The following is a 24,774-nucleotide window of genomic DNA, read 5'->3' as shown; positions in this document are numbered from 1 at the left end:
TTCCAATCCTCCAAAAGTGCTGAAAATTTGACAACAACGTAGACAGGAGGGCGACTCGGCAAGGAAAAAGTATAGCAACAGCGCAAAATAGCGTAATTTATTCATTCTCAGATTCTGATAACAGAAAATATTTTCAATGATAACGAAAATTCGAGCTCGACTGACTAGAGCAAAGTCTAAATTTCAGTTTTAGATATTACTACGACCCCCCTTGGCTTATTACGTGATTAAAAATGCAATCAATGAGAGATAAAATATCTGATAATGTATGAAATATCCATTATTGGTACGAACAATAAATGAATATTATTTGTTAAAATGGCTGCCGTAATTAAGACCTCTCACCGGTTGTGTTTCTTGGGCACCAAATTGTCCTCTTCCATCAGAAGCTTTTCGTTGAGTAGTAATAGTTTAGGTAAGATACTATCTTAAGTTATAGTCTTCATGTATTCGTTGTTTTTTAAACCCCTGAAATGTGTTTCAGCTGCGAAATATTTCACAAAAAAGCACGAATGGGTGTCAGTCGACCAAAATATAGGAACAGTTGGGATATCAGACTATGCTCAAGTTAGTTACTTTTGAGTTTTTCATAAATGTCATATCGGATGTGTACTATTCATTAAAATAATTTCTAAAACAATTAATCGCATGCTAACTTCACAGAAAGCTTTGGGAGATGTTGTATACGTTCAGTTACCTGATATTGGAGCTACAGTAACTACTTCAGGTTAGCAATTCCTTCGTAGATGTATTTTATTGGAAAAAATAAACCAAGATATACGCCTAATCATGAGTAATTTATTTCAGAGGAATGCGGTGCTTTGGAAAGCGTCAAAGCTGCCAGCGAATTATACTCGCCAGTTAGTGGTGAAGTTACTGAAGTCAATGAGCTATTGGAGAACAAGCCGGAACTTGTGAATAAATCGTGTTATAATGATGGTAAAAATCTATCACTGTTTTTATCTATCTTAGTTATACAAGACCTACAATTACTGTAATTTTTTTCTAGGGTGGTTATTCAAATTAAAACTGAAAGATATCAAAGAATTAGATAGTTTGATGTTAGAACAAGATTACGAAAAATTTTTAAAAACAGAATCATCAGACTGATGTTTTTTTTTTTGTTAAACATTTGTTAAATTTACATTTGTTATAATAAATACGAAAATGCTCTATAAACTTCCGCGTTTATTTTTATTAAAACCGTAAGTATGGGTGGATTTGAATCATAGTAAAATTCACGTAGATTCAAGTATGGTTTATAATGTATAATTTGGTGATAGGTTTTTCCCACAGAAATATTGAAGTAATTGGTTGAAATGAAAATATTTCGTAATGTATAGAAATTTAGTAATTAGTTACTCCACGAAATGACGAATAAATGCATAGGTACATAATCAAAATTGATTTTTATGAGTGCACTTTTATGTCTCAGCATTTACATCTAAATAGATTATTAAAATGAAGTTCGATTCGAAGGTAATTAAATTACATCATGTGAATTTTTGAACTTCAATTTCTCATGGCCATTACGAATAATGTTTGAGTACCTACTTCATTGATTTGAAAATTTGAATCATTCGTTGAAATTAATTATTCAATTAATTAGGGTTAATTTTGTGAAAAAAGAACTGATATTTTAACGATGATATGTACTTAAAATCAACTCTTCTGGAATCATTTCATGTTACAAATCTTATATGTAATATTACCCACATCTTACCATTTTTTCGTGGGTAGTTAAAAGTATTGATGAGTACAGATAAAGAGAATGCATTATTAGGAAAGAAAATCAGTAGCGCACTGAAACATTTTGATTTTTCCTTCTCCATCCCTCCTTCCACATTTAAATGAGTAGGTCTAAAATCTAAATACGTATACAGCCTTCGTTAGTATTGACATTTTATTAATATCGATGCAAATTAAAGTAGACAAAAAAAAATACAAACAATATATTTTTTCTCATGGAGCTACGAACAAATGAACATAAAACTATAGATATTTTTAAAAAAAATTTTATGTCACATTTTTTTTCTCTACCTTGTTGGGCAGTCCGACTGGACTCCTTGATAAGTAACTAAATTTAAGGAAATCCCAATCGTATGCGATTTTGGCCAAGAAAGAATCTTTAAAAGTAAGAATTACCGATTATCAAATGAATTTTTATTGATTTTTTTGGTAGTCAGTGATCGAATTATCGAGATTATTTGAAATGTTTCGACATAACAACCAGATATAGGTATTTTTTTTTATTTTGTTGACGTAAAATGTGAACTTGTTACGTCACACTCAGAAGGCGATAAAAATCAACTCACAACTACATAATATTTTAGACTATGGAAGGCTTGGTGTAAAATACATGAAATTTTACGCTTGTTCCAATGGTGGGTAAGTATTAGGTAACGCATTGAATGAGGATAAATATAGACCTTTGGCCTTTTTGTGCAGGGATAGAAAAACTGTAGAAAAATATGGAAAATCAAGAAATGAAATTTAACCCCAACTTGAAAAAAATAAATAAATTGACTAAACTTCATAAATTTAACCTAACACGGAGTTTTAAAGAACCAAAAACGAAAGACAGAATTTTCAGTTAGGTACTTGGCTTATTTACAAACTTCAAGGCCTATTCTTCAATCGAATATCTGGACATTTATTTATTTTTTGATTCGAAACAACTCGAAGACTCTTCCCATAATTTCTTGTTTTGGGAGGCTAAATAAGTATAATAATGTATGTAATTCAATGTTATTTGTTATTTCTGCAAAAAAAAAAAAACGGACAGTTTAGACATTTTTTGAAATTTTGAGGATTATTTGAACAGAAAAAGGAATACTTTTAAGAATGAGGTAGAAAATGGAGGTCGAGTATTCGAAATATGGAAACCTAGGATTGTCTAATGAGTCTAGATAAACTCACGTCATTGGTGTTCGAACCTTTCAATTATTGTAAGTACCTATTGCTATTGTGGCACCGTGAGGCGATCATCTGGATAATTTTGTAGCTTATTTCGGAAATAATGAATCAAAACAAAGCATTCTCGTACACTTCAATAAAATAAAGAAATTAATAACCGGTTAATGTGGTTTTTTCGATATTATTTTTCAGCTTGTTAAAAGTTAAGCTATCATTGATTTGACATTGAATATACGTACAGCTAAAATCATTTTATGCGAACAAAGTTGTACCTAATACCTACCTACTTGAAGATAAGCTGAAATTTTCCTACTCGACTGTTCGTTGATAAAACAACGGCGTGTTTCGGAATGGAAAGTGTAATAATTATTATCGTTTGTTTGTATGAATCAAATTACCTTCGATAATGTCTACCTTTTTTTACGTTTTACAGGTCCCTCTACCTAGTACCTACCTTTTCAAATAACATAAAATACCAACATAAAATTTATACCTACTTACTTACGTAATATAACGTTGTTAGCAACGAAGCTACGTTAGGTAACGATGACGTAGGTAAAAGCACAAAATTTGTATTGAATTAAAAAAGGTCGTCTTCGCTTATCTTTTATTTAAAACGTTTTCGAAAAAAACCTGTAGGTATATTGATTCCATTAACTTAAATTGAAGTAGATATATCCACCAGTCTCAAGAACATGGATGTGAGCTAAAAATCAGTAGGTAGGTACCAATTGACTCTTCCTATCTTAAAGATGGGATTTTGCACTTTTTTAAATTTTTATTTTTTCTATTTTTCGTGACGTGGTAGGTACTTCAATACGTAGGTAGTAGGTACCATGTCAAGGGCGTTTTTTTAAGGGGGGGTTTTATCTTTTTCTTCAATTTGGAAAAGTGAAATATGCTCGAAAGTTCGTGGTACAAGTTGACAGAGGGGAATGAAACAGGAGGGAGTATTTTAGGGCAAGTTATTGATCGTGTGGGGAAACACCATGACCGTGACTAGGTAATAACGAAAATTCAGTCAAAGGTGGATAATTTCGTTCTTTTTCGCTTGGTTACAATAATTGTCAAATAAATGATTGAAAATTTACCTAAATGCTCGTTATTTTGTCTTCGATAGGTGATTTGTAATCATTCGTGTATTTTGTTTATTTAAATACTTAATGGCAGCGTTGTAAATGTTTACCTCGAATTACATCTAGATAAGGAAAGAGGTTGTTTCTAGACATCTGTGTACTAAATAAAATTATATACCTACTTCTACCCACTCGATCTTATTTGACATTTTCAAACTAGAAAGTAAACAAAACTAACAACTGAACATATCTGCGATAATTTTCTAAACATTTGCATCGGAAATTTAGTCTGCGTTGTGATTTTATTTTCACTTAGGTATTTATTTTTCGAGATTTTCAATTACCTATGATCGACGGTTGGAGAATCCGAAGCCTGTAATAGATACAAAGAGTCTAGACTTTTTTTTAGCATTCAATGGTTTATATTTAATTTCAACGCAGCACATTGAAAAATATCAGGTTCACATTAGTCATTTGATTTTCTTTATCGAACTTAATTCATTAATTCGATGAGAATGTTACAATGTACGTTTTAATTACTACTACCAAGAAGACGACCCGCTTCGATAACCTAAAGGTGAAAATTTTCACCAATGTAATTCGCGTGATTTTTTTTCCATACGCGTGAAAAATTGATAAGAGAACACGTAAGTTGTGGTAATCGAGTGCCGAAAAGCCACGACGTCGACGCCGCGACGAACGACTCGATAACGTTGAAAGGAATCGTGCGTGAACTACTCAAACATGTTAAATTATGGTACGAACTTGAACGTTGAATCTAAAAAAGAGTTCGCGGATTAGTCCTTTATCAAGCGTGCGTCAAGTGTAGGTATCTTAACCGCGTAGACAATCGGTTGTCGAGCGATATTTTCGATGTGAATGATCGAAACTAAATTCACGTATCTATCGGTGAAATTTTTTTCAATAGTGTTTGAATTTCAGTGAAAGTGTTTTTTTTCATTATTTGTTGGTCGACGTTTTCAATATGAAAGAAGAAATTTACGAACCAAAACCTCATGTTTCCAAACATGCGCACGTCAAGTCCATGGCCGAGTACAGGAGTCTGTACAAGAATTCCATCGACGATCCTGTAGACTTTTGGTCCGATATCGCCAAACAATTTCATTGGGAGACGCCCATCGATAAGGATAAATTTTGGAGTTATAATTTCGACGTGACCAAAGGCCCTGTACATATTAAATGGCTGGAAGGAGCGACGACGAACATTTGTTATAATTTGCTGGATCGCAATATACGATTAGGTCTAGGAGACAAGATCGCTTTTTATTGGTACGTAGACTTGTTTTCCCAACCAACAACCTCGCATTACGCTTTTCTTATTCCAAATAATTAATTATGTATGCGTCAGGGAACCGGGTTATCAGTTATAACCGAAATTAATTCATTATTCGTTACCTACTAATCACAAATAATGTATTTGAGCTACATAGAAATACTCTACTCCAAGTGGGTGTTCGATTCCAAGTGCGACAATTGTACCCTTGTTTTGCTAGATCTTATAGGTAGGTAGGTATCCAAAAAATTACACCTATCTTCCTGGGTGAAATTTAGGTAACTATAACGAATCAATAGGTAAAAATAGGTGTACCTATGCTGTGAATATCTATTAAAAACTTTTTTCGTCCGTGATATTGACCTTTCTTCGGTTGATTGACTGCATTATAATGCACTGTACGATTTAGGTACCTACGCTATTTATTTTTTCGTTTACAATTTTGCTGCGTTGTTGGTATTGATTCAGCGTTACCAGTCAGTACCTAGCTACCTACATAGATAAGAAATAGGTATACTTATACATTATTACTACCTATCTAGTTGGTGATTTTCCTTATATTACCACGACTTACAATACGGTATAATTTACATTCCGTTTTTTTGTGAGCAACTAAGGCGATTTTTTTAGGGAATTCGACTAAAATCTGCTTTCAAGGTTGAGCAAGATGTATGAAAAACGTCAAGTACCTAATAATTTCTCGTCTCGAGAAAAATACACCAAGAAAATCACATTGAAAAGAGTACCTACGTACGTATGTGCTATGTGCACGAGTAAAAACAACAATACGCGCGTAAAAAAATCTTTGCAGAATAATTATTCTTTACTCTTATGTATGTAGATACTAGGTATATACTTACTCATAACCAGTTTTCGAAGGATATGAACTGCCGCGTTGATTTTGATTTTCATTATTGTTTCATTATTGTTTACGTGATCCATTATTTAAAAGTAGAATGGGTACTTTTTTGTTCTTTGAATTTTTCATATCGTCGAGTTTTCAAAATTAAAGTCTTGGAATATTTTCATACCTACGTAGGTAGGTATGTATCAGAGTTCATTAGATTGATAGTTCACTTATACTGATGAAAGTTGTAATCTTATCTTGAAAGTTACCTCCAAGTATCGTTTCAATATAACTGTCTAGAGCTTGAGTTTGTTGTATGTATCTAATGTACCTACGTCGTATGGTCGTATGTTCCTGTGAGATAAAACTCGAATCAGAATCGTGCGTTGAATTTGAAATTTTATTTCAAAATTCCATCAATGGTAATGCCTAATGCAACTTGTGGATAGTATTTTTTAGATATGGAAATTTAATGCATTGTCGATCAAGATCAGGGTTGTGCGTACGTATTAGAGACTAGAGAGGGAAGAACAAAAGTCAAAGAGGGCGATTCAACCCGAGCTCCGATTTTTTGGAGGTCTGAGAAATGAACAGCCTTGAGACAAACCACGAATTACCTACCAATCTTACGTACAATTAATTTTTGAGAGGGAGATAGGAGGTTGGGGAGACAAAATGTGCTCATCACCCCGTTTTAGTTTTCGACATCTGTGACCAAAACAACACTTCTGCTTGAATAATCAATGAACACAGGGATAAGTTGGCAGTTGGCATCATAATCAATCAGTTTTCTCAAAAATTTCCTGATCTATAAATTAAAGGAGCTCAATAGAATTGCCATAACATTTTGATACACAAACAAAAGTTTCTTCTACATACTTAGGTTGTACCTATTAATGACCTTATATAGGGCATGTTCTGACTTCTAAGGATCGTTGACGATCAAAAAACGACATTTTGCCTAATTATCTACATGCCTACCTATTTCGTGTATGGAAGGAGTACTTAGAGCTATTTACAAAATTGAAATTTAGCGAATATAGCCATAATTTTGAAAAATTCTCTGAACATACAAGAAGAAGTTTTGGATCATGTGCACCTATTGATGATGCTGTTGTTCATCTTAAAAATGAGATTAAACGAGATTTGATTTGAAAACTACGAAATTAGGTATCAAGATTAAAGGACACTAACAATTTGGAATTTTGACATTTTCAAAATCAAGTTTGCCTCTTCAGTTTGTGACTCTGCAGGTAAACAATTGAGCTACTAGTGATAATGAGACTTTCTGTTCGTCTATGAGGGTTATCTCTTCCAGAAACCACATCGAAAATGTGCATTGATTGCTTGATTGGGAAGGGGTTAGATAAGTCTTAGACATTTCCTCCCAGTTACGAAATTTGTAAACTAGGTCATGAACATGGACATCGAAAAGGAGGAGAGGAACTTTCAATTTTTTTCGCAATTCGGACCCATCGGTCACCAAAATCCTATATTTTCGATACTTATTAGTAGTATTGTCAGTAGTACTGGTATGTACTATTTTTCTACATGGGAGCTGCTCAAAAAATGAAGAAGTTCACTAGTTCCTCTCATGTCAGTCAGATTTTAATAATACGATTGTATTGAGCTGAAGCTCACTCAAGTATACCTATTTGCTCGATTTTTAAATCATAGCGCTTTTAGAAAAGTTCAAAAGGGTTCTCACAATGGTTCATATCTTCTTTTTTCATTTAGTACATCCGCCTTTTCAAACATTGATATTTTAAAAATGTGAACAAAAATTTTCAATGAAACAGCAAATCAAAAAAAAGGAAACAAGAACTTTACCTAATTCATAGAGCAAAATACTATTTTTAATTGATTAGGTAACTCATTTTTTCTAACTTTCGCATTTTCAAAAATTTGAAGAAATGTTTTGCAAAAATTTCAGTTCAAAAAGAGAATCTACGAAATAGGCCGAGCGAAGCGAATACAAATAGCTTCTGAAAATTCATAGGTAATTCAACAGAATTGAATTTTTCGATACGAAAAGTCAACATTTTCTTATGTTGAAATTTTTTGAAAATTTTGAATTAATACTTATTTCAAGCCCACACTCAACACCTCAGCTAAATTTTGACAACTGGAATAAAACCTGATAGATTTTCTTACTGTTGAGTGAAAATCAAGGAATTTTTTTTCTTTATTTTATGAGAAAGAAAAATTTCCGCATTTTTTTCTCTAAATTTTGCCACCTATAAAATGTTTGCTCTAGGCGGCCACTTACTCGTAGTTTCACTCATATAGGGTAATCTGGCCCTGCCCTAGTTTCTGAACAGCAATGTTTGGCATTCTGAAGATTTCAAACTGTTTCGAAAAAAATCTGTGAAAATCTAAATTTTTGATCGCAGCACTTTTCCAAAAGAACATAATGTGCGTTTTAACGAAAAAAGCGAAAAAAATATTCCCAAGAATCATCTTGACCCTTGGAGAAGTCCATAATACTTTCATGTCCAAAAAAATTCAACATATAGAATAATTTTTAAAACGAAAATGTCTAATCTGAAGAAAAATCATTTGAAGTAGGGACAAATTGAGAGCTGAGGGCTAAAAATGTTACCAAAATAGATTTTTAGATCCTGGCTCACTTCTCTACGCTCTTTCATTTTTGATAATTTTTACATGTGTTTGAAAATTGAATTCCTTTACCTACCTGCCTACCGATTATTTTCTAAAATCACATAAAAAATTCTCATTTTTCATAAATTGAAAAAGTTTTCCCGGTGGACTCGAAGTTCAAATCTTCAATTATTCTTTTCTTTGCGATTTTATAATATGGTGCACAACGTGCAAAATTGAAAATTTTTTCAATTTTGAAAGAATTTTTCTTTAATTTTCCGAGATACCTAATTTCCCAGATCTCTAAAAGTAATTGCTTTTTCCACCAGACCCTCATTGAAATTCTTATCCCTGCTGAATAATATTGAGATATTGCTGACTAAACATTTCTACCTAAAAGAAATGTCATCGTGTCAAGAAATGTAAAAAGGAGGGATGATAACGAGGAAAATTTAAATTTTTAAATGAGCGAATCTAGCCTCTAGAGTCTTAAGAGTCAGGTAAACATGTCTTCGTCGTAGGTTCAAAAATTATTACATTATTACTAGAGCAGAAGGAATTGCGTCAACTTATATTTTTTTGGTGGTTCAAAGCGAATTTTAAACGAAAATTCCATCACAAAACTCCCCCATATTGCATTAGGTAAACCTACTGAATAATAAAAATTTGCTTATTTTTTTCATTTTCTTATTTTGGTGGCTGAATCTCGTGTCTTTTCTAATGCTGAACAGGTTTAATGCCTCTTACATCTCTACTTATAATTTTACAAAAAAAAAAAAAAAAAAACGCCAAGAACTTGGTGATAAAAAATTGAAAATCTTTACTTAATTTTACAAAAAAAAAAAAAAACGTCAGGGACTTGGCGATGAAAAATTAAAAATGTCAAATAGAATAAGGTAGGTATTCACAATACTCATGTACAAATGCAAAAAATTACAACAAACTCTCTTTAATCAACTAATTTTGAGAGCGCTTACATGGGTTATGTACTTAACTGATAAGTGGATAATAAGTAGGTAAACGCACCTATTGTTAGAATGCTCATCGATATAAATAAATGCTTACTTCATTTAAATGTCATATTTCAGAAAAGCTTAATATACTTAAAAATTTGAAATACAAGCGATAAAAATGAAAGTTTAACAAAGCGCCCATGTGCTAAAACAATAAAATTAATTATGAATGTCATCGCAAGTATCTAAAAATTATTTTCGGACAATCGTTCCGATTGTTTGAATATTGCATGAAGCATTTTCCCTCTATCTTGAGGTGAAATTTAAGTACTTAGATTTATTTACACTTTCTCCCTTAGCAACATTAAACTGATATAGTGGATTTGTAGCAGGCTCGTTTGCTTCGGAATATAATTTATAAAATGAAATTGAAACGCCCACGTACCGTTGATCGTAACACCCGTTGACTTAATGATAGAAATTGAAAACCTTCTGAAATACCATTTGATGAAATTAAAATAAGGAAGAAAGAAGACTCGGTGTTGGAAAACTGACGCCGGTCACATTTTAACCCAAGGAATGTGAGGATATACGTCTACTATAATATTAGAAGTTACGAGCAGACATTAAAAAATAAAAATTATAAGGGAATATATTTTTTCACAAGGGTGTAAAATTTTCAAATTTTATTAATTTTTTCATAATTTTTTCTTCTTTTGAAATGAAATATGCATAAATTAGGTAGGTAGTCGTTTATTATGTCGTAATCGTAAAAAACTCAAAATTACAGAGTTCGCCTAAAACTGCATAGGTATTTGAATAGGAAAGGAAGGAATCTATATTCATTCACTTTCCCGCTCAATTTTCAATGTGACCGAGTGGTGTAAAAAAAGTTTCATTTTTCATTGATGTAAACAGGTGATTACGGCGATGAAAACACTACCTCGCCTCGTAGCTTACTTCGCGCATTGTTAAATAATTTCGAATGTCTGATCGGATGAACAGTGCCCCAATTAATTCGGAATAAGAACACCACGTGTCATTTTCATACGTTCGTCGTAATTTATATTCAGGTATAACGCTAGACTTACGTCAGAAATTTTTGAAAATTTTAAAAAGAAATATTTTAACGGGCGATGTATGTACGTAGGTACTTGAATCGAAAAAGATTGGTGTTCCTAAAGGTAATTTTTCAAAATGCTTACTCAATTGAATAGGTAGGTATGAATTTAGTAAACCATTTCAGAAGCCCGAAGAAAGAAAGATAAGGGAATAAGGTTCGCCGAATTCCAGTATCTTATTCGAATTGGAATCCCTGAAGCAATTTGATTTTGAATTTTAAGTCATTGCGAATGAACAATAACCTCGTAGGTATTTATTAATTCAATCTTCGACACGTGTAGAAACATCGTCATATTTGACGTTTTTATTCTGAGTATCTGAAGCGAAAGGTGATGTAGATTGTGGAATTACCTATTCGTATTATTTTTACCTTTTGCTTTCTGAAATTGTTCTAAAATGGGTACCTATAACTTATTTTAATCGATTTTTTTTCCACATTTCCGAATAATATTTTGAAGGAAGCTCGCGTGCTTCGCTATTTCAAAATTTCGAATTGAACTCTATACTCGGAAATATACATATATCCACCAACAATTTTAATTTGATTTGAATCTTTTTAATGTGGGTAGTACTTACTTTTTTTTTCAACTTGCGTAACATGCGCTCTTTGCTTTATTTGCCCTTTGCACGTGAAAATTCGCCGTTGAAAACGTAGATCTTGGAGTAATGATATTCACAAACTTTTTTAATGTACTTACGTGCTAGGAAAATTACCATTTCATTCGTACTTACTTACTGCACATTTTGAGAAAATTTTTCGACTTTCGTGATGTTTTTCTGCGTGGTTGGCTATATCAATGACAAACGGATGTTTCAAAATTCGAAAAATGTTGCCAATTTCTTCATTTTTTCAGATTGCACCATTTCTATTCTAAAATAATACCTAATCTGAAAAAAATATAAATAACTACGATGTTGTTCGATTGAAGGAAAGAAACACTTAAAAACTCATTTCGAATCAATTCTTTTTTCAAAATAGCCTACTTTTCATAAGTAACTTCCAACAGAGCATACCTATTTTTTTGTGGGCTGTAGGTATAGATTATCAATTCATTCAAAAATGGTTAACTCTCAAACTGTACCCAAAGTCTTGCGGAATTTCGAAAAATAACGAACAAAATCCCATAACAGCTTTGCATATTTTTATGATAGATTTGATGGTTTTATTGGATACCCTACTGTATCTTATTTTTCCATCAATTTTACTAAAAAATTACTTTTGTCAGAGAAAAACTTTGAATTTTCATTTCACTTTCACTCAAGTGTTGAAAAAGGACAAAAATCAAAGATGCAAACTAGGAAACTAAAACAACTAAAATAGGTACATACTAAACACAACATCATTGAACAAAAAATAAAACCAAGAACCCAAACACAAAAAGCAAAACTGAAATTTTTTTTTGAATCTATTCTTCGTTCAACTTGACTTCAAATATTTTTTAATAAAAATAAAGGCAGTACTTATTTTATTATTCAAAAAAAAAAAAAAATCATGTTCCAAATCAAATTTTTATCCCCTTGGAAGGAATAGAATCTGTTTTTCGGACTGGCTAAAAAAAAAAAAAAAAAATGAACAAAAAAATTTAGGCAACAAGAAATTAAAACTAAAATTTGATTGTATCTCCAAACCTGCGGTAAAATTCGTTTTCTCGTTCTTTGTTCCTGTACTTTTCAAAAGTATTAAAGCGATTTGATCTTGTTTATTCTGCCAAACTTTTCGAATTGATCTTCGTTCTTGTTCATAAGAAAGACGCATAAAACAGGGAATAAGACAAATGGGGTAGAAGGTTTTTTGTGCTGGGCTTCTGAGGTTAGAACCACTGGCCCTGTAGTGTGGTATTTTTTTCTCCGTTTTTTTTTTTTTTTTTTTTTTTTTTTTTTAAATTGCTACCATAGTCTTGCTTTTTTGCCAACAATTTCTTACAAGTAAGTATATAGCAGTTTTTGACAATAATTCCAGAAAGGTCCTGCTTTTTACTAAAGTTGTTAAAGTCTCGTATTTTGAAAATTTGTCAGAAATTTTTATCTGCGTTTTCGTAAAATTAAAATTGTTTTTTTTTGTCAAAAATTACCAAGAAGCCCTTCCTTTTGCTGAAGTTATTGTCAAAGTCTCGTTTTCTGCCAAAAATAGCCAAAAGTTTTGCATTTTGTCTAAATTGCCACAAAGTCTCATGTTTTTTTTGCCAAAAATGGCTAAAAGTTGTAGTTATTTTTTTGAAAAAAATTATTCGAAAGTCTCACTCTTTCCCAAAAATTGTCCGAATGTGTCACTTTTTGCCAGAAATGGCTAAAAAAACCTTTCTCTTTTGCTTGTTTCAAAAATTACACCATGTAGGTAACTATGTACTTAGTTCTGGATTCGAAAACATTTTAGGTACCTACTACATACTTTGTAAGTTTTAATCACTCATTTGTAAAGTTCTGTGATGAGAACAATCATCCGAAAGCGTAGCTTATTTTCCTTACCACTACGTAAATTTACGACACAATACGACATCCGAATCAGATTACAATTATTTATTTTGTCTGATAAAAAGTTATTATTTATGTGATTCTGATAAAAACCCAGCCCAAATGTTGGACGTTATCGATGATGTATGAATGAGAATTTCCAAATTTATTCCCAACCATTGGCATATTTGATATTTTTGACGGAAAACGTTTCGCCATTGGTCCATTCTTTACGCCTTCTTCGTATTACGTAACAATTTACTTTAACGATAAATTTTCTAATGAAAAACATTTTGTTTCTTTGTTTAGGGAGGGAAATGACCCGGAAGATTACAGCAGGTTGACATACAAGAAGCTGAGGGAAGAAGTGTGCAAATTTGCTAATGTGCTGAAATCCAAAGGCGTCACCAAAGGTGATAGGGTGGCTATTTATATGCCCATGGTTTTGGAGATTGTTACCGTGATTTTAGCATGTTCGAGAATTGGAGCAGTACATTCCATTGTGGTAAGTAATAACTGGGTGTTCTTAAATGAACGAATATATGCCTACTTTACGTGTAATTTATTCTACTTAGAATGAAATGGATTCTCATTTTGACATTCAAAATAAATTTTTCGTGAATTTTTATCATTCTTCGATGAAGTCTCATGCGTAGGTATAGAGATACGTACCTATATAATTTATTATTTGAATGAACTTTTTACCTTACGAATGATTTTTAAAAGGGGTTTTCCCACCGCCGATTGTTGTTCTTGTCTGTATAAGTTCTAGGTAGGTCAGTAACGTATTTAGGTATGTAGCAGCCAGCGTTCCCTATCTCATATTTTACGCCTTCAATAATGCGGCTATTCGATTAACAATACCTACGTATAACGCACATGCAGCTGTGTACATTTTCAAACACGTTATTTCCGGTTATTCTTGATTTTAAAAACTTTTTAAAAATTGTAATATTGTAATGTAATTATGTCATTCGCACCGCGTTGTTCACGAATACCTAATTAATTATCGAACGAAATCATGTAAATTTCCAATATCAACTCTAATTTAACTTAAAGGTCATTCAATTGTAGGTACTTGATTTTTAATTACCTTAGGCTCGGTCTTAATTTAGCTCTTATAGTTACTCAACTTGTGGAATTATCTACTAATTTATTAATGGTAATAATATTGTCACGTTACAGTTCGCCGGATTTTCCGCCGACGCTTTAGCAGATCGATTGGTTGACTCGAAATGTAAAGTTCTGGTCACCGCTGACTGCGTATACAGAGGCGAAAAGTTATTGAACTTGAAAAAAATCTGCGATACGGGTAAATATCCGAGTTAATGCGATTTCCGGCTCTGGTGGCTTGATCTTGATATTATACGGAAAACATTGTTGTGGTATTTTTTTTTTTTTTGACAGCTATGGATAAAGCTAAAGAACAAGGACACGAGGTGAAAACTTGTATTGTGGTGCGACATTTGCAAAGACTAAGTGCCTCTTTTAATGCGGATAAAAAATCCCACAATGGAGTGAACGGAGACTCTGGTAATCACTACGAGGTGATGATTGATAATGTTATTTGCTCGCAAACTATACCTTAAGTGACCGGAAATGTACTTATTCTTTTTAAAGATATCCTGGGACGACGAACGTGACGCTTGGTGGCACGAAGAAATGGAAGATGCTGATCCGTCTTGTTATCCTGTCTGGGTTTCCACCGAAGATCCTTTGTTTATGCTTTACACGAGGTGCTTATACCTTAAATACCAAAGCCTATTCCATCAGGGAATAATTGAATAGTTGAACTTCCATAGAGCTAGGTATAATGATGACATTTTTATTGTTTTCTGTAGCGGATCCACTGGTAAACCGAAAGGAGTTTTGCATACTGTAGGAGGATATTTATTATACGCGGCTACAACTTTCAAGTACGTCTTTGATTATAAGCCGAATGACATTTATTGGTGCACTGCGGATGTTGGATGGATTACCGGCCATACTTATGTGGTATACGGGCCTTTAGCCAATGGAGCTACTTCTGTAATTGTAAGTGTGGAAAATGTCTCTTTTCTGATCATTTATTGATGATAGGGTGTTTGGTGAATAGATAGGACATTGTCATGCCTTGCGAGAATTGTGTTTAATTGATAGGTACCTCCATATCGACGAGCGACGACTGTGAGAAGAAAACCCGCATAAATAAAGTTGGTTCCCAAATTTTAAGGGAAAATCGATCACAAAATGTGAATGGGTTGAGTGGAATGCTCTGAGAATTTTTTGGTGTCTCTATAGCTTCGAAATTCTAGAACATGCATTTTTGGAATGATTACCTATACCCACGTGAAAAAAAATTGAATCATAATTAGCATAAATAGGTATATGTGTTTTGGTTCATCCTGAACAAAAATTCCACAAAAAGTCGAAATGATTTGATTGTGACATAATAATTATTTTTTTGGTATTTAAACATGATATTGTTCAAAATTTTTGATAATTTCCATGCAACACATTACTACCTACCTAACTACCTATCATTATTCCACAATATTAAAAAAAAAAAAATCAAATAAGTAATTTTTATTTCAACTCGCTTTTTTTCTAACGTGTGCGCAGACTGAAAAAACACCTGAGATCGTAATACATTTTTATGAATTCAGAAAAGTGCAAATAATTTTTGAATAAAGCATCAAAATACCTACCAAAAAGGCTGAAAAAGATTTTGAAATTGCTATCGATTAAATAATAGATGTAATGGGCCATTTTTTTCAAAAAATTTTGTCTTATTTCAATGTGTTTTCCTTCGATATACTTTGTTGAGTTGACGAAATGCCTTGATACGTAGTAGGTAGACACATGTGAATCAATTTTCAAAGAAATTTCGTTCACTTTTTGTGAACTTTAAAAGAAAAAAAAATCATCTTGAATAACTTTCTCACGTGAATAATGCATGATAATTAGCATTTTTTATTTATTATTTTTTTTTTATCAAAATGACCAATTTAGAAATGTTACTATACCTAGTGATGTTGAAAATCCCCAGAACCGAATTTTTGGCTTTTTAAACTTTGAATATATGTAGGTACATCGAAAATGTGCTCTTGTCAAATATGTATAAGAAAAAAGGTGTCGAATCATGTCGATAAAAACCTTAGAAACCGTCCAATTTTTAGGGTCTTTCCGAAATTTGCGTCACGCTGACTTTTGAAAACTTGAAAAAAAATGAAGCCAAAGCTTCTTGTGCAAGGAAAGTTTTAAATCATGAATATGTTGCTTACTTCAAACTTGATCATGAAATGTCATTGAGGGGGGACACTGCAGTACATGATTCTCCCCATTTTTGAAAAGTTTGATTAAAATTTTGGGAAGTCATTTTTTGAAATTCAACATGATTTTATTTTTGTTGATTTTTTTTTGTTGATTTTAAAAAGTCATAAAACCAATTAAACAAATAAAAGTCAGCCTTGATATCAAAATTGACTATTTTTTTTCAAAAGCATGATGGAAATTAGTTATTCCAGAGTTTTAAAAATTTGGAAGAAAATCGATCGAATTTTAGAGACCATGACTTTAGAAAACGAAAAAAAATATTGTTGACTTTCTGACGTTGTGCCATTGCTAGACTTTGAAAAACAAAAAAAAAACCACGATCAATCGATGTGAGGTTGCATGACTTGAGTACTTTGAAGAAAAAAAAAACTTGTTGGCCTTTTGACATTATGTCAGACTTTTAAAACCGGGAAAAAGCTTGTTGATTTTCTGGCATTATGCCTGACTTCGGAAAAAAATTAATGAATTTGATACTAAAATAATTATATGTACTTATCACATTTTCAAAAATGACTTTTTGATTTTTTACTTAATCAGACTTTTTTGAAAATGTGCAATTCTGAATATTCAGTTGATTTGGGCAAAAAACATATCCATGATTTAAAACTTTCCTTGTGGAGGAGATTTTACATCCATTTTCCCAATATTGATTCAAAAAACCAAAAACAAGATACAAATATTATGGTATGTTATACCTGAATGTGCTACATGATAATGTATAAGCAATGTTATTCGTTTTCAATAAACAATAATTATCATAGTCTATAACCATTTGCATAATTTTTTGTGATTTTGGGTAGTTTTTTAAAATTATTTTGTAAAACGTTTACGTTGTTCATTTATGATTTTTTTCTCCAGTTTTGAACTTCTTAATGAGAATTTAATCAATTAATTTTTGAAAACATGATTTGAAAAAAATTGTTTTCAGAAGTACTGTCATGTCAAAACAAATTCGATTAAAAAATGAAAATCAAATGGAGGAATAAACAATTTTCCAAGAGAAAATCCAAGTTTAATTTTTGTTGATTGTTTTTTTTTATCAGCCAAAAATTATGCCCGAAATTAGGACGTTTGATGGAACCTAAAATATTAATAACTTGCTTTTATGATTTTTTTTTGTGATTTCTTAGGTGTTTTAATTAAGTAAAAGTATCTACTATCCGTTATTAATTTTTTCAATATTTTTAATGATTTTAATTTTACTCGTAGGTACATGCCTGAATTTTAGGAGTTTAAAAATCTATGAGACAGTCTTATGAAAAAAATTCGATTCGTGTGTAAAAATACGAAACAAACGTCGAATGAGGTGAGGGAGTAATCCACATCATGAATCGTCCATTTAGAAAATAAAAATTTATCGACTTCAAAGTGGGTTCTAAATTTTCATCAACCACCTCATGATGAGTCTCCATTCTTCATTGGTAAACATGTACTTATCGCTACCCTCAAAAGTATTTTTTTTCATTTTTTGAACGAAATTTTTGAGGTTTGAGGGAAAAGGGTTTCTAGTTTGAGAAGAGAAAATCCTAAAAGTTGACTAATAATTTTCATCCACAAGCTTTATTAGTGGCGTAAGTAGTTGAAAGGAAGTCACTGGAGCCATCTCACCACGCCATCCTTTTTTCCATTTTTAGCACAACCCTGTGGATTTTTTGAAGGATGAGATTGAAATATCACTGATTTTCTCATTTTTGCGGCAAGAAGGCATCCGAAAAATTTGTTTGGGAAACAGTTTCTCGAATCTCGCAACTACTCGACTAGACATCTCTACAAATAACCAAACACCCTGTTCATATTCTAGTGAATAAATCTCATATTCTAATACTTATTACCTACCTATGTGAAATTATCAGTTCGAAGGCACTCCATTTTATCCAGAAGTTGACAGATTTTGGTCCATTATTGATAAATATAAAGTGAACCAATTTTATACGGCGCCTACTGCGATCAGAGCCTTGATGAAGTACGGTGATGAATTTCCACAAAAGTGAGTAAATCGACTTCTTTTATCGATATCTATAGATCTACCTACTATACCCAAATTTTTTTGAAATACCTATAAACTAATATTCACATTTGATCAACTATAGGTACGATTTGAGCAGTTTGCGAGTTTTGGGTTCAGTAGGAGAGCCTATAAATCCAGAAGCTTGGTTGTGGTATTATAAAGTTATCGGCAAAGAAAACTGTTCCATCGCAGATACATTCTGGCAAACGGAAACAGGTGGCCATGTTATAACTCCATTACCAGGATGCACTCCAATGAAACCGGGATCTGCTGTAATTTTCTTCATTTTGTTTCATTATTTATTTTTATTTTACGGCGTAAGCACTAAAATTGTTTTATTACCTACTCAGACATTTCCATTTTTCGGCGTGAAACCTGAATTACTGGACGAAAATGGTCAAAAAATAGAAGGCGAAGGTGAAGGATACCTGGTATTCAACAGGCCATGGCCAGGAATGATGAGAACATTGTTCGGAAATCATAAAAGATTCGAAGAAACATATTTCAGTAAATTTCCGGGTTACTATTGTACTGGCGATGGTAAATATACGAATACCTAAACCTACTAACATCAACATTTCGCCATAAAAGTATAGTCATAATTTTTATTACAATATCTTCATTTAATTCGCATTCAGGCGCACGAAGAGACGCCGACGGATATATATGGATTACCGGTCGAATAGACGATAAGTTGAACGTTTCTGGGCATTTGATGAGTACAGCAGAAGTTGAATCTTGTTTGACCGAACATCCTGATGTTTCTGAGGCAGCAGTGGTCTCGCGACCACATCCGGTCAAAGGCGAATGCCTGTATTGTTTCGTCACACCTAACCAAGGTGCCGAGTTTAGTCAAAAATTAGTTAAAGAATTAACCACCAAAGGTGAGTAAAATTATCGAGCTACGTGTTGGAATAAAATCTCGTTTGCGTAACCGCGATTCCCTTTTCAATTCAATCTTTCATTTTATTCATACAGTGCGTGAAAAAATCGGTCCTTTTGCCATGCCAGATGTAATCCAATACGCACCTGGTCTGCCGAAAACTAGATCCGGTAAAATAATGAGAAGAATATTGCGAAAAATCGCCCTCAACGATAGAAACGTTGGTGACACTTCAACCCTAGCTGATGAAAGTATTGTAGAAATCTTATTCAAAAATAGACCCGAATCAAATTCGTAAACTTATTTATAGTATTACTTAAGTATTCATCAATACCTATAACGAAACATATCGATTTTTATTTAAAAATGTTTTAATTTTTAAAATTGTAATTTCGAACTGAAACATGACTTGTGATATACCTAACTACCTATTTCAAAACAATCTGCACCCCGATTTGACAATTTAGTGCTTCCGAGTACCTACCTAACCTATTTATCCCCAGACTTATCTGCTACGTACAGTTTTTTTTCTTTGTAGTAAGTACCTAAATCTACATTAATACATATTACCTACCGATACAAAATAATGAGCGATGTGGATGTGAAATTACAACGATCAACTTGCATGCTCGTTTTTACACATTTACATAATCTTATGTAAACATGTGTTCGGATTTCTAATCAAAACTTACCTATACTTCGAAGTTACCTAATTAATTACCAAAAATTACCATACCACTGGATACCTATCTATTATTTTTTAAATGTTCATAGAATACCAATACCTATCTACAAATATGTACCTACTTAGGTAAAATTGGTTAAAACCCTCAGTTTTAGTTTAGGATAAAGTTCCTATTGCTAGAAAATCAATAAGCTCAATTTCCAGTTCTTTATACATATCATTATACGTGATAAATGAATTAATTTTTAAGTACGCTTTTTAATTTGTTTACCTACTCTTACTATTCTAAATACCTAAGTACGTTCGAGTCTTCGCATTCCAAATGCACTTTACACTTCATGTTATTTTCTACTTTATAACTAAGCTAAGCTTTAATGTTTTTGTTTGTTTTTATTCGTGTAATTGATTAAATCTTGAGTCTGTTTTCTTTGTGTTCTCGCGTGTGTGTGAGTCTGAATGTAAAATAATCCGAACGGAAGGCTTCTGTAATATTTTCCCATGTACTTTGTTAAACTGCCTTGCTAGATTTAATAAGAACAAAACGGACAGTTGTTTTTTTTGATGTGTTAAGTATTTATCATGTTGTTTTATTTTAAGTAGTTTTTAATGTGTAAACGAAGTAAAAAAATTTTAAGTTTCAAACTATTTTTCATTTTTTTCTTTTTTCAGATTAAAGGGGTTTCAAATCTTCAAAATGTTAATCACTATCGCAAAAATTCAGCGATTCTTAAAAAAAAAAAAAAAAAATGGAAGACAGTGCATTGAAAAACTTGGAACAAATTGAAAAAAATTAAATAATTTATGAAAGGATGAGTTAGATACTTTATTAAACACAAATTTATGGGAAAAAAATAATAAAATGAAGTAAGTAGGTACATATTTTTTGTTTATTTTTGATTTTTCTGAAACGATGGATTTTTTTTCTAAGAAAAGTCAAGTTTGAGAGAATTTACCAATAATCGAAAAAATTGGATCGAATTGTTTTTCTAGTGATTTTTATTTAAAAAATAGCATGAAATTTTCTTAAATTCCCAATGAATTTTATTTCGAGTATTGTAAGGGAAAAAATCCACACAAAATTTACGAAGTGAAAATTAAATATATTTCGATGTAATGCAAAATGTCACGAATTTACAAAAAGAATTAAGTAGCTTGAATATCGATAACGAAAAAATTCGTAAAATACATACACATACGAAAACATACACAAAAAACACATTAACAATTAATAATAAATAGCGAAAAAATAAATAAATAAGAAAACAGGAAAAATTAAGTACACAAAATACATAAATGAATAAAACAGGCGATGCTATTCAAGCTTAATGCATAATTAATGACTCTGCCGCGTTTTCAAGATGTATACGAAATACATAATAATAAAAACACAATTGTATAGGTATAGGTACATTGGCATATTTTATAAGTCATAAGTCAACATTTCCAGTTCCATGTAGATTTGGAAAACGAGACAAAAAAAAAAAAGGAAAATAAAAACCGAAGCAACAAGCGAAAATTCTAGCACAGGTAACCGTTTCAATTCTTTTTTACATTCAAAATGGAAAATACTTACATTCCTGGTTTTAAATGCAAAAAAAATATACCCTGTTAATAAAAAAAAAAATACTCTAAAATGGCACTGGATGTTTAACATCATAATACTTCAATGATCAATTTACGATACCAAGGTAGAAGGTACCTATTAAAATGTAACTTAGGTAGTATATTAATTTATATTTGTATTTGAAAGCTTAGCTGATTCGGCCACATTAGTAATATTTTTACATATGCTGGAAAAGTGCCTCAGCATGTACAAATATTTTATTTTACGTAGGTAAATATTATGATTTCTCGATTCTCGGTTGAAATTGAGTTTTACATTATCGAGACTTCTGTAACTATGGAATGTTCATTTAAAAAAAAATTGATTTTATCGATAATTCTATACCACTCTCGCATAAATGCTATCATCTTACAGTATATTTTCCTCTTACTTAATCGACTTTAGTTTATGAGTTTTACAAAATCGTATGTTCTTTTTACTTGATGACGTAATTTTAAAATTAAAGTATTTCCAATATACTCGACGATAACGTTCAATTCGTACTCATGAACATTTTCTATTAATACAAAATAAAGTAATCGATTTTATATCCTATCTGAGTGATAGATGGATGAAAATAAGCATTAGGCTGTAGGCCAATCAAAAATGAGATCGAATATTACTTTTTTAATTTACATAACGGCCATGTCTATCACTGGCCCGTAATTTTCAATATTTTCCAATTATTTGCTGTAACGAGATCAAATTCTAAAAATAACTATTGCCTTCGAAAGAATTTCTAAATCAAGATGGATCGAATCTTGTTTTTTTCCTTTTTTTTTCAGTGTGAATGAAAGTAGGGTTAAAAATTGCAATTATTTAGATATCGAAACAATGTGATAAGTAGTTCACAACAAATTTTCAACTTCAGAAAAACATGATATAGTTTAGTTTGAAAACAGAAGGAACAGCCACCGAGCAAAAAGAAAAGAAGATTAAAATGAATTTTTGATCATAGGAATGGGTAGTATGACACGGAGTGAGTAAAATTAGATCACATGATTTTTTTTTTTTCATTTTGCAAATTAAAGGGACTTTAAATTCATGATCATTGTTTTCAAAACTTCTTCAATAGTCGGTTGCTGCTTTTTCAATTTTCAAACTAAGCAAAATTGTTCACCAGAAGTTTTTTTTTTCAATGGTACATATACATAAGTACTTTATCATAATCAAATTTCAATTTACAGCGTTTAAAATGAATACAATTTTTAAAAAATGAAATACAAAAAAAAATGATCCATCTTAACTTCATTTGCATTTCAAAAATTGCTCATTATGAATTATTTGAATAATTTTCCTTACTTTCATTAAAATTAGCACATTTATTCTGAAACGAATAAAAAAAATAAAATGGCACTTATAACTTCCAAAGTTGTAAAATTTTACACGAATGAAAAAAATTGATAAATGGACCACAAAAATTTAAATGAAATGAAGCTGTTGACATACGCTTCTTAATTTAATGAACACATCAATTTGGAATACTTTTGCAGCGGTACGACAACCTTTTAGGTAAGTAAATACTGATCTTCGAATAAATCGAAAAAGTATGAAAAAAATGTCCATTTTATGATAAAATCCTGATTCCAACAATCAGAAACTTTTCGCAACACTTACTCTACTCCATAAACAAAAAGCACCAAAATTACGTTAAAAAATTACCACTTTTTTTAGATTGTATCTTTTTCAATGATACAACACTATTCACACCTCATTTCATCAAACAATATTAATTACACAACGACCCGCGTTATCTACTTTATACACTACACATGTTATCATATCTACACATCAAGTTCATCATACAGGTAACCTCGTTCATCCGTTTAATATATTCGTCGGTCGGGTTGAAAAAGAAAAAATTAGCATATTTGTACCACCGCTTACATATGCCAAATTATTGTCGTATTGTTCCCTTATGAGTACAGATATTTCAGGCACTTGAAAACATTATTTTTAGACTGAACAGTGACCAGTAACATTGAAACGGGTGAACACTTCGACTGTTGAATTGGTAACTAATTATCCAAAGGAGAGTAGAACAAAAAAGAAAAAAAATTGCCAAAGCTATACGACGGAATCGCTTGCTCATCACGTGACACAGAAAATTTTGTGAAATAGGGTGAATTCTTGTGTCCATATACACATAAAATAGTATAACGTTACGTTCTTAATTAAATGCAACAATTAAATTATACATACAAACTTAACTTGATACGTAAAATGAACGTGACAAAACAAAAGAGGAAAAAATTCAAAGAAGGGGAGGGGGAGAATACACAAGAGTATACATTTCTGTAATACATATATATAAAAAAAATAATAATCGTTTGACTAGTTCTTGAACTTCACCCAGTTCATTGAAAAAAATATATGGATAGAGATTCGAAATTTCGTAAATAAATTTACAAATACACAATACACAATAAATAATAAAAATAAAGCGGTGTCTGAAGGAGTCGTTCCGTATCCTGTAGAAAGTTTCGCCAGCAGTACAAGAGAAGACGTCCATATCTGTAGGCTAAACAGTTGTTTCAACTCCGCGACCTCCTCCTCCGTGGTAGCCATTAAAAGCAGGATTAACACCACTGCGTAAAACAAATTAATTCAAAAACAAAACCTAAGATAAGTATTAATTGATTTGGCGTATATTTTGGTTTGAATTTTTTTTTCTTTGTACAAACACACGAGAAGTGTATTATAGAGTAAATGCGAACACCGAAAACCCCAAAATTGTGTTAATACAGCATGCATTCATTATCACTGCTTCAAAAGTTTATCCTCTTCGGGCCGTTCATTGCTATGAACAAAAACAAAAGAGAGAACAGTCAAGTTGAAGGAAGGAGTAAATTAACATGCTACTAAGCAGATTATTTTATATAAATACGCTATTTTGTAAAGAAAAAAAAAAAAGATAGACGACGTAAGTAAGAAAACCAGATCCGAACCTTTAAAATGCGATATTACTACCTAAGAATATTACCTATGTTATGAGTTCGGATCATAAGTATTATACTCAA

General features: G+C 31.7%; 3 protein-coding genes across 9 annotated transcripts in view; 2 read left to right on the top strand and 1 right to left on the bottom strand.

Moving 5' to 3' along the window:
• The first annotated feature begins 135 nt into the window (after nucleotides 1-135).
• ppl (pumpless) lies at nucleotides 136-1,179 on the top strand. The gene is made up of 5 exons (XM_065354175.1): nucleotides 136-415; nucleotides 485-567; nucleotides 664-727; nucleotides 808-939; nucleotides 1,010-1,179. Exons 1-5 carry the CDS (start codon nucleotides 319-321, stop codon nucleotides 1,108-1,110), a joined length of 477 nt encoding a protein of 158 aa, XP_065210247.1. The 5' UTR covers nucleotides 136-318; the 3' UTR covers nucleotides 1,111-1,179.
• A 3,550-nt stretch (nucleotides 1,180-4,729) lies between these two features.
• AcCoAS (acetyl coenzyme A synthase) lies at nucleotides 4,730-20,793 on the top strand. Its single transcript, XM_065354164.1, has 11 exons — nucleotides 4,730-5,282; nucleotides 13,570-13,765; nucleotides 14,446-14,572; nucleotides 14,668-14,807; nucleotides 14,881-14,996; nucleotides 15,102-15,294; nucleotides 18,429-18,562; nucleotides 18,666-18,855; nucleotides 18,934-19,123; nucleotides 19,222-19,467; nucleotides 19,562-20,793. The coding sequence occupies exons 1-11, from the start codon at nucleotides 4,978-4,980 to the stop codon at nucleotides 19,762-19,764; spliced, it is 2,040 nt and encodes a 679-aa protein (XP_065210236.1). The 5' UTR covers nucleotides 4,730-4,977; the 3' UTR covers nucleotides 19,765-20,793.
• A 437-nt stretch (nucleotides 20,794-21,230) lies between these two features.
• The window catches only part of LOC135838506 (podocan-like protein 1), a 46,651-nt gene continuing 43,107 nt past the window's right edge, over nucleotides 21,231-24,774 (bottom strand). For 4 of the 7 annotated variants that reach the window (XM_065354170.1, XM_065354169.1, XM_065354168.1 and 1 more), the window contains one exon: nucleotides 21,231-24,342. In XM_065354170.1, the coding sequence (XP_065210242.1) occupies nucleotides 24,276-24,342 (67 nt within the window). In that variant the 3' untranslated portion in view covers nucleotides 21,231-24,275. Of the gene's footprint in view, nucleotides 24,555-24,774 lie in introns of all 7 variants that reach the window. The other 3 variants (XR_010557421.1, XM_065354172.1, XM_065354171.1) reach the window with 1 other exon arrangement.

The sequence above is a fragment of the Planococcus citri genome, chromosome 3 (genome assembly GCF_950023065.1).
Source record: "Planococcus citri chromosome 3, ihPlaCitr1.1, whole genome shotgun sequence".
In the NCBI taxonomy this organism is placed as follows: domain Eukaryota; kingdom Metazoa; phylum Arthropoda; class Insecta; order Hemiptera; family Pseudococcidae; genus Planococcus; species Planococcus citri.
Note: the sequence above shows the minus strand (reverse complement) of the source record. Positions and strands in the feature narration are given on the sequence as shown.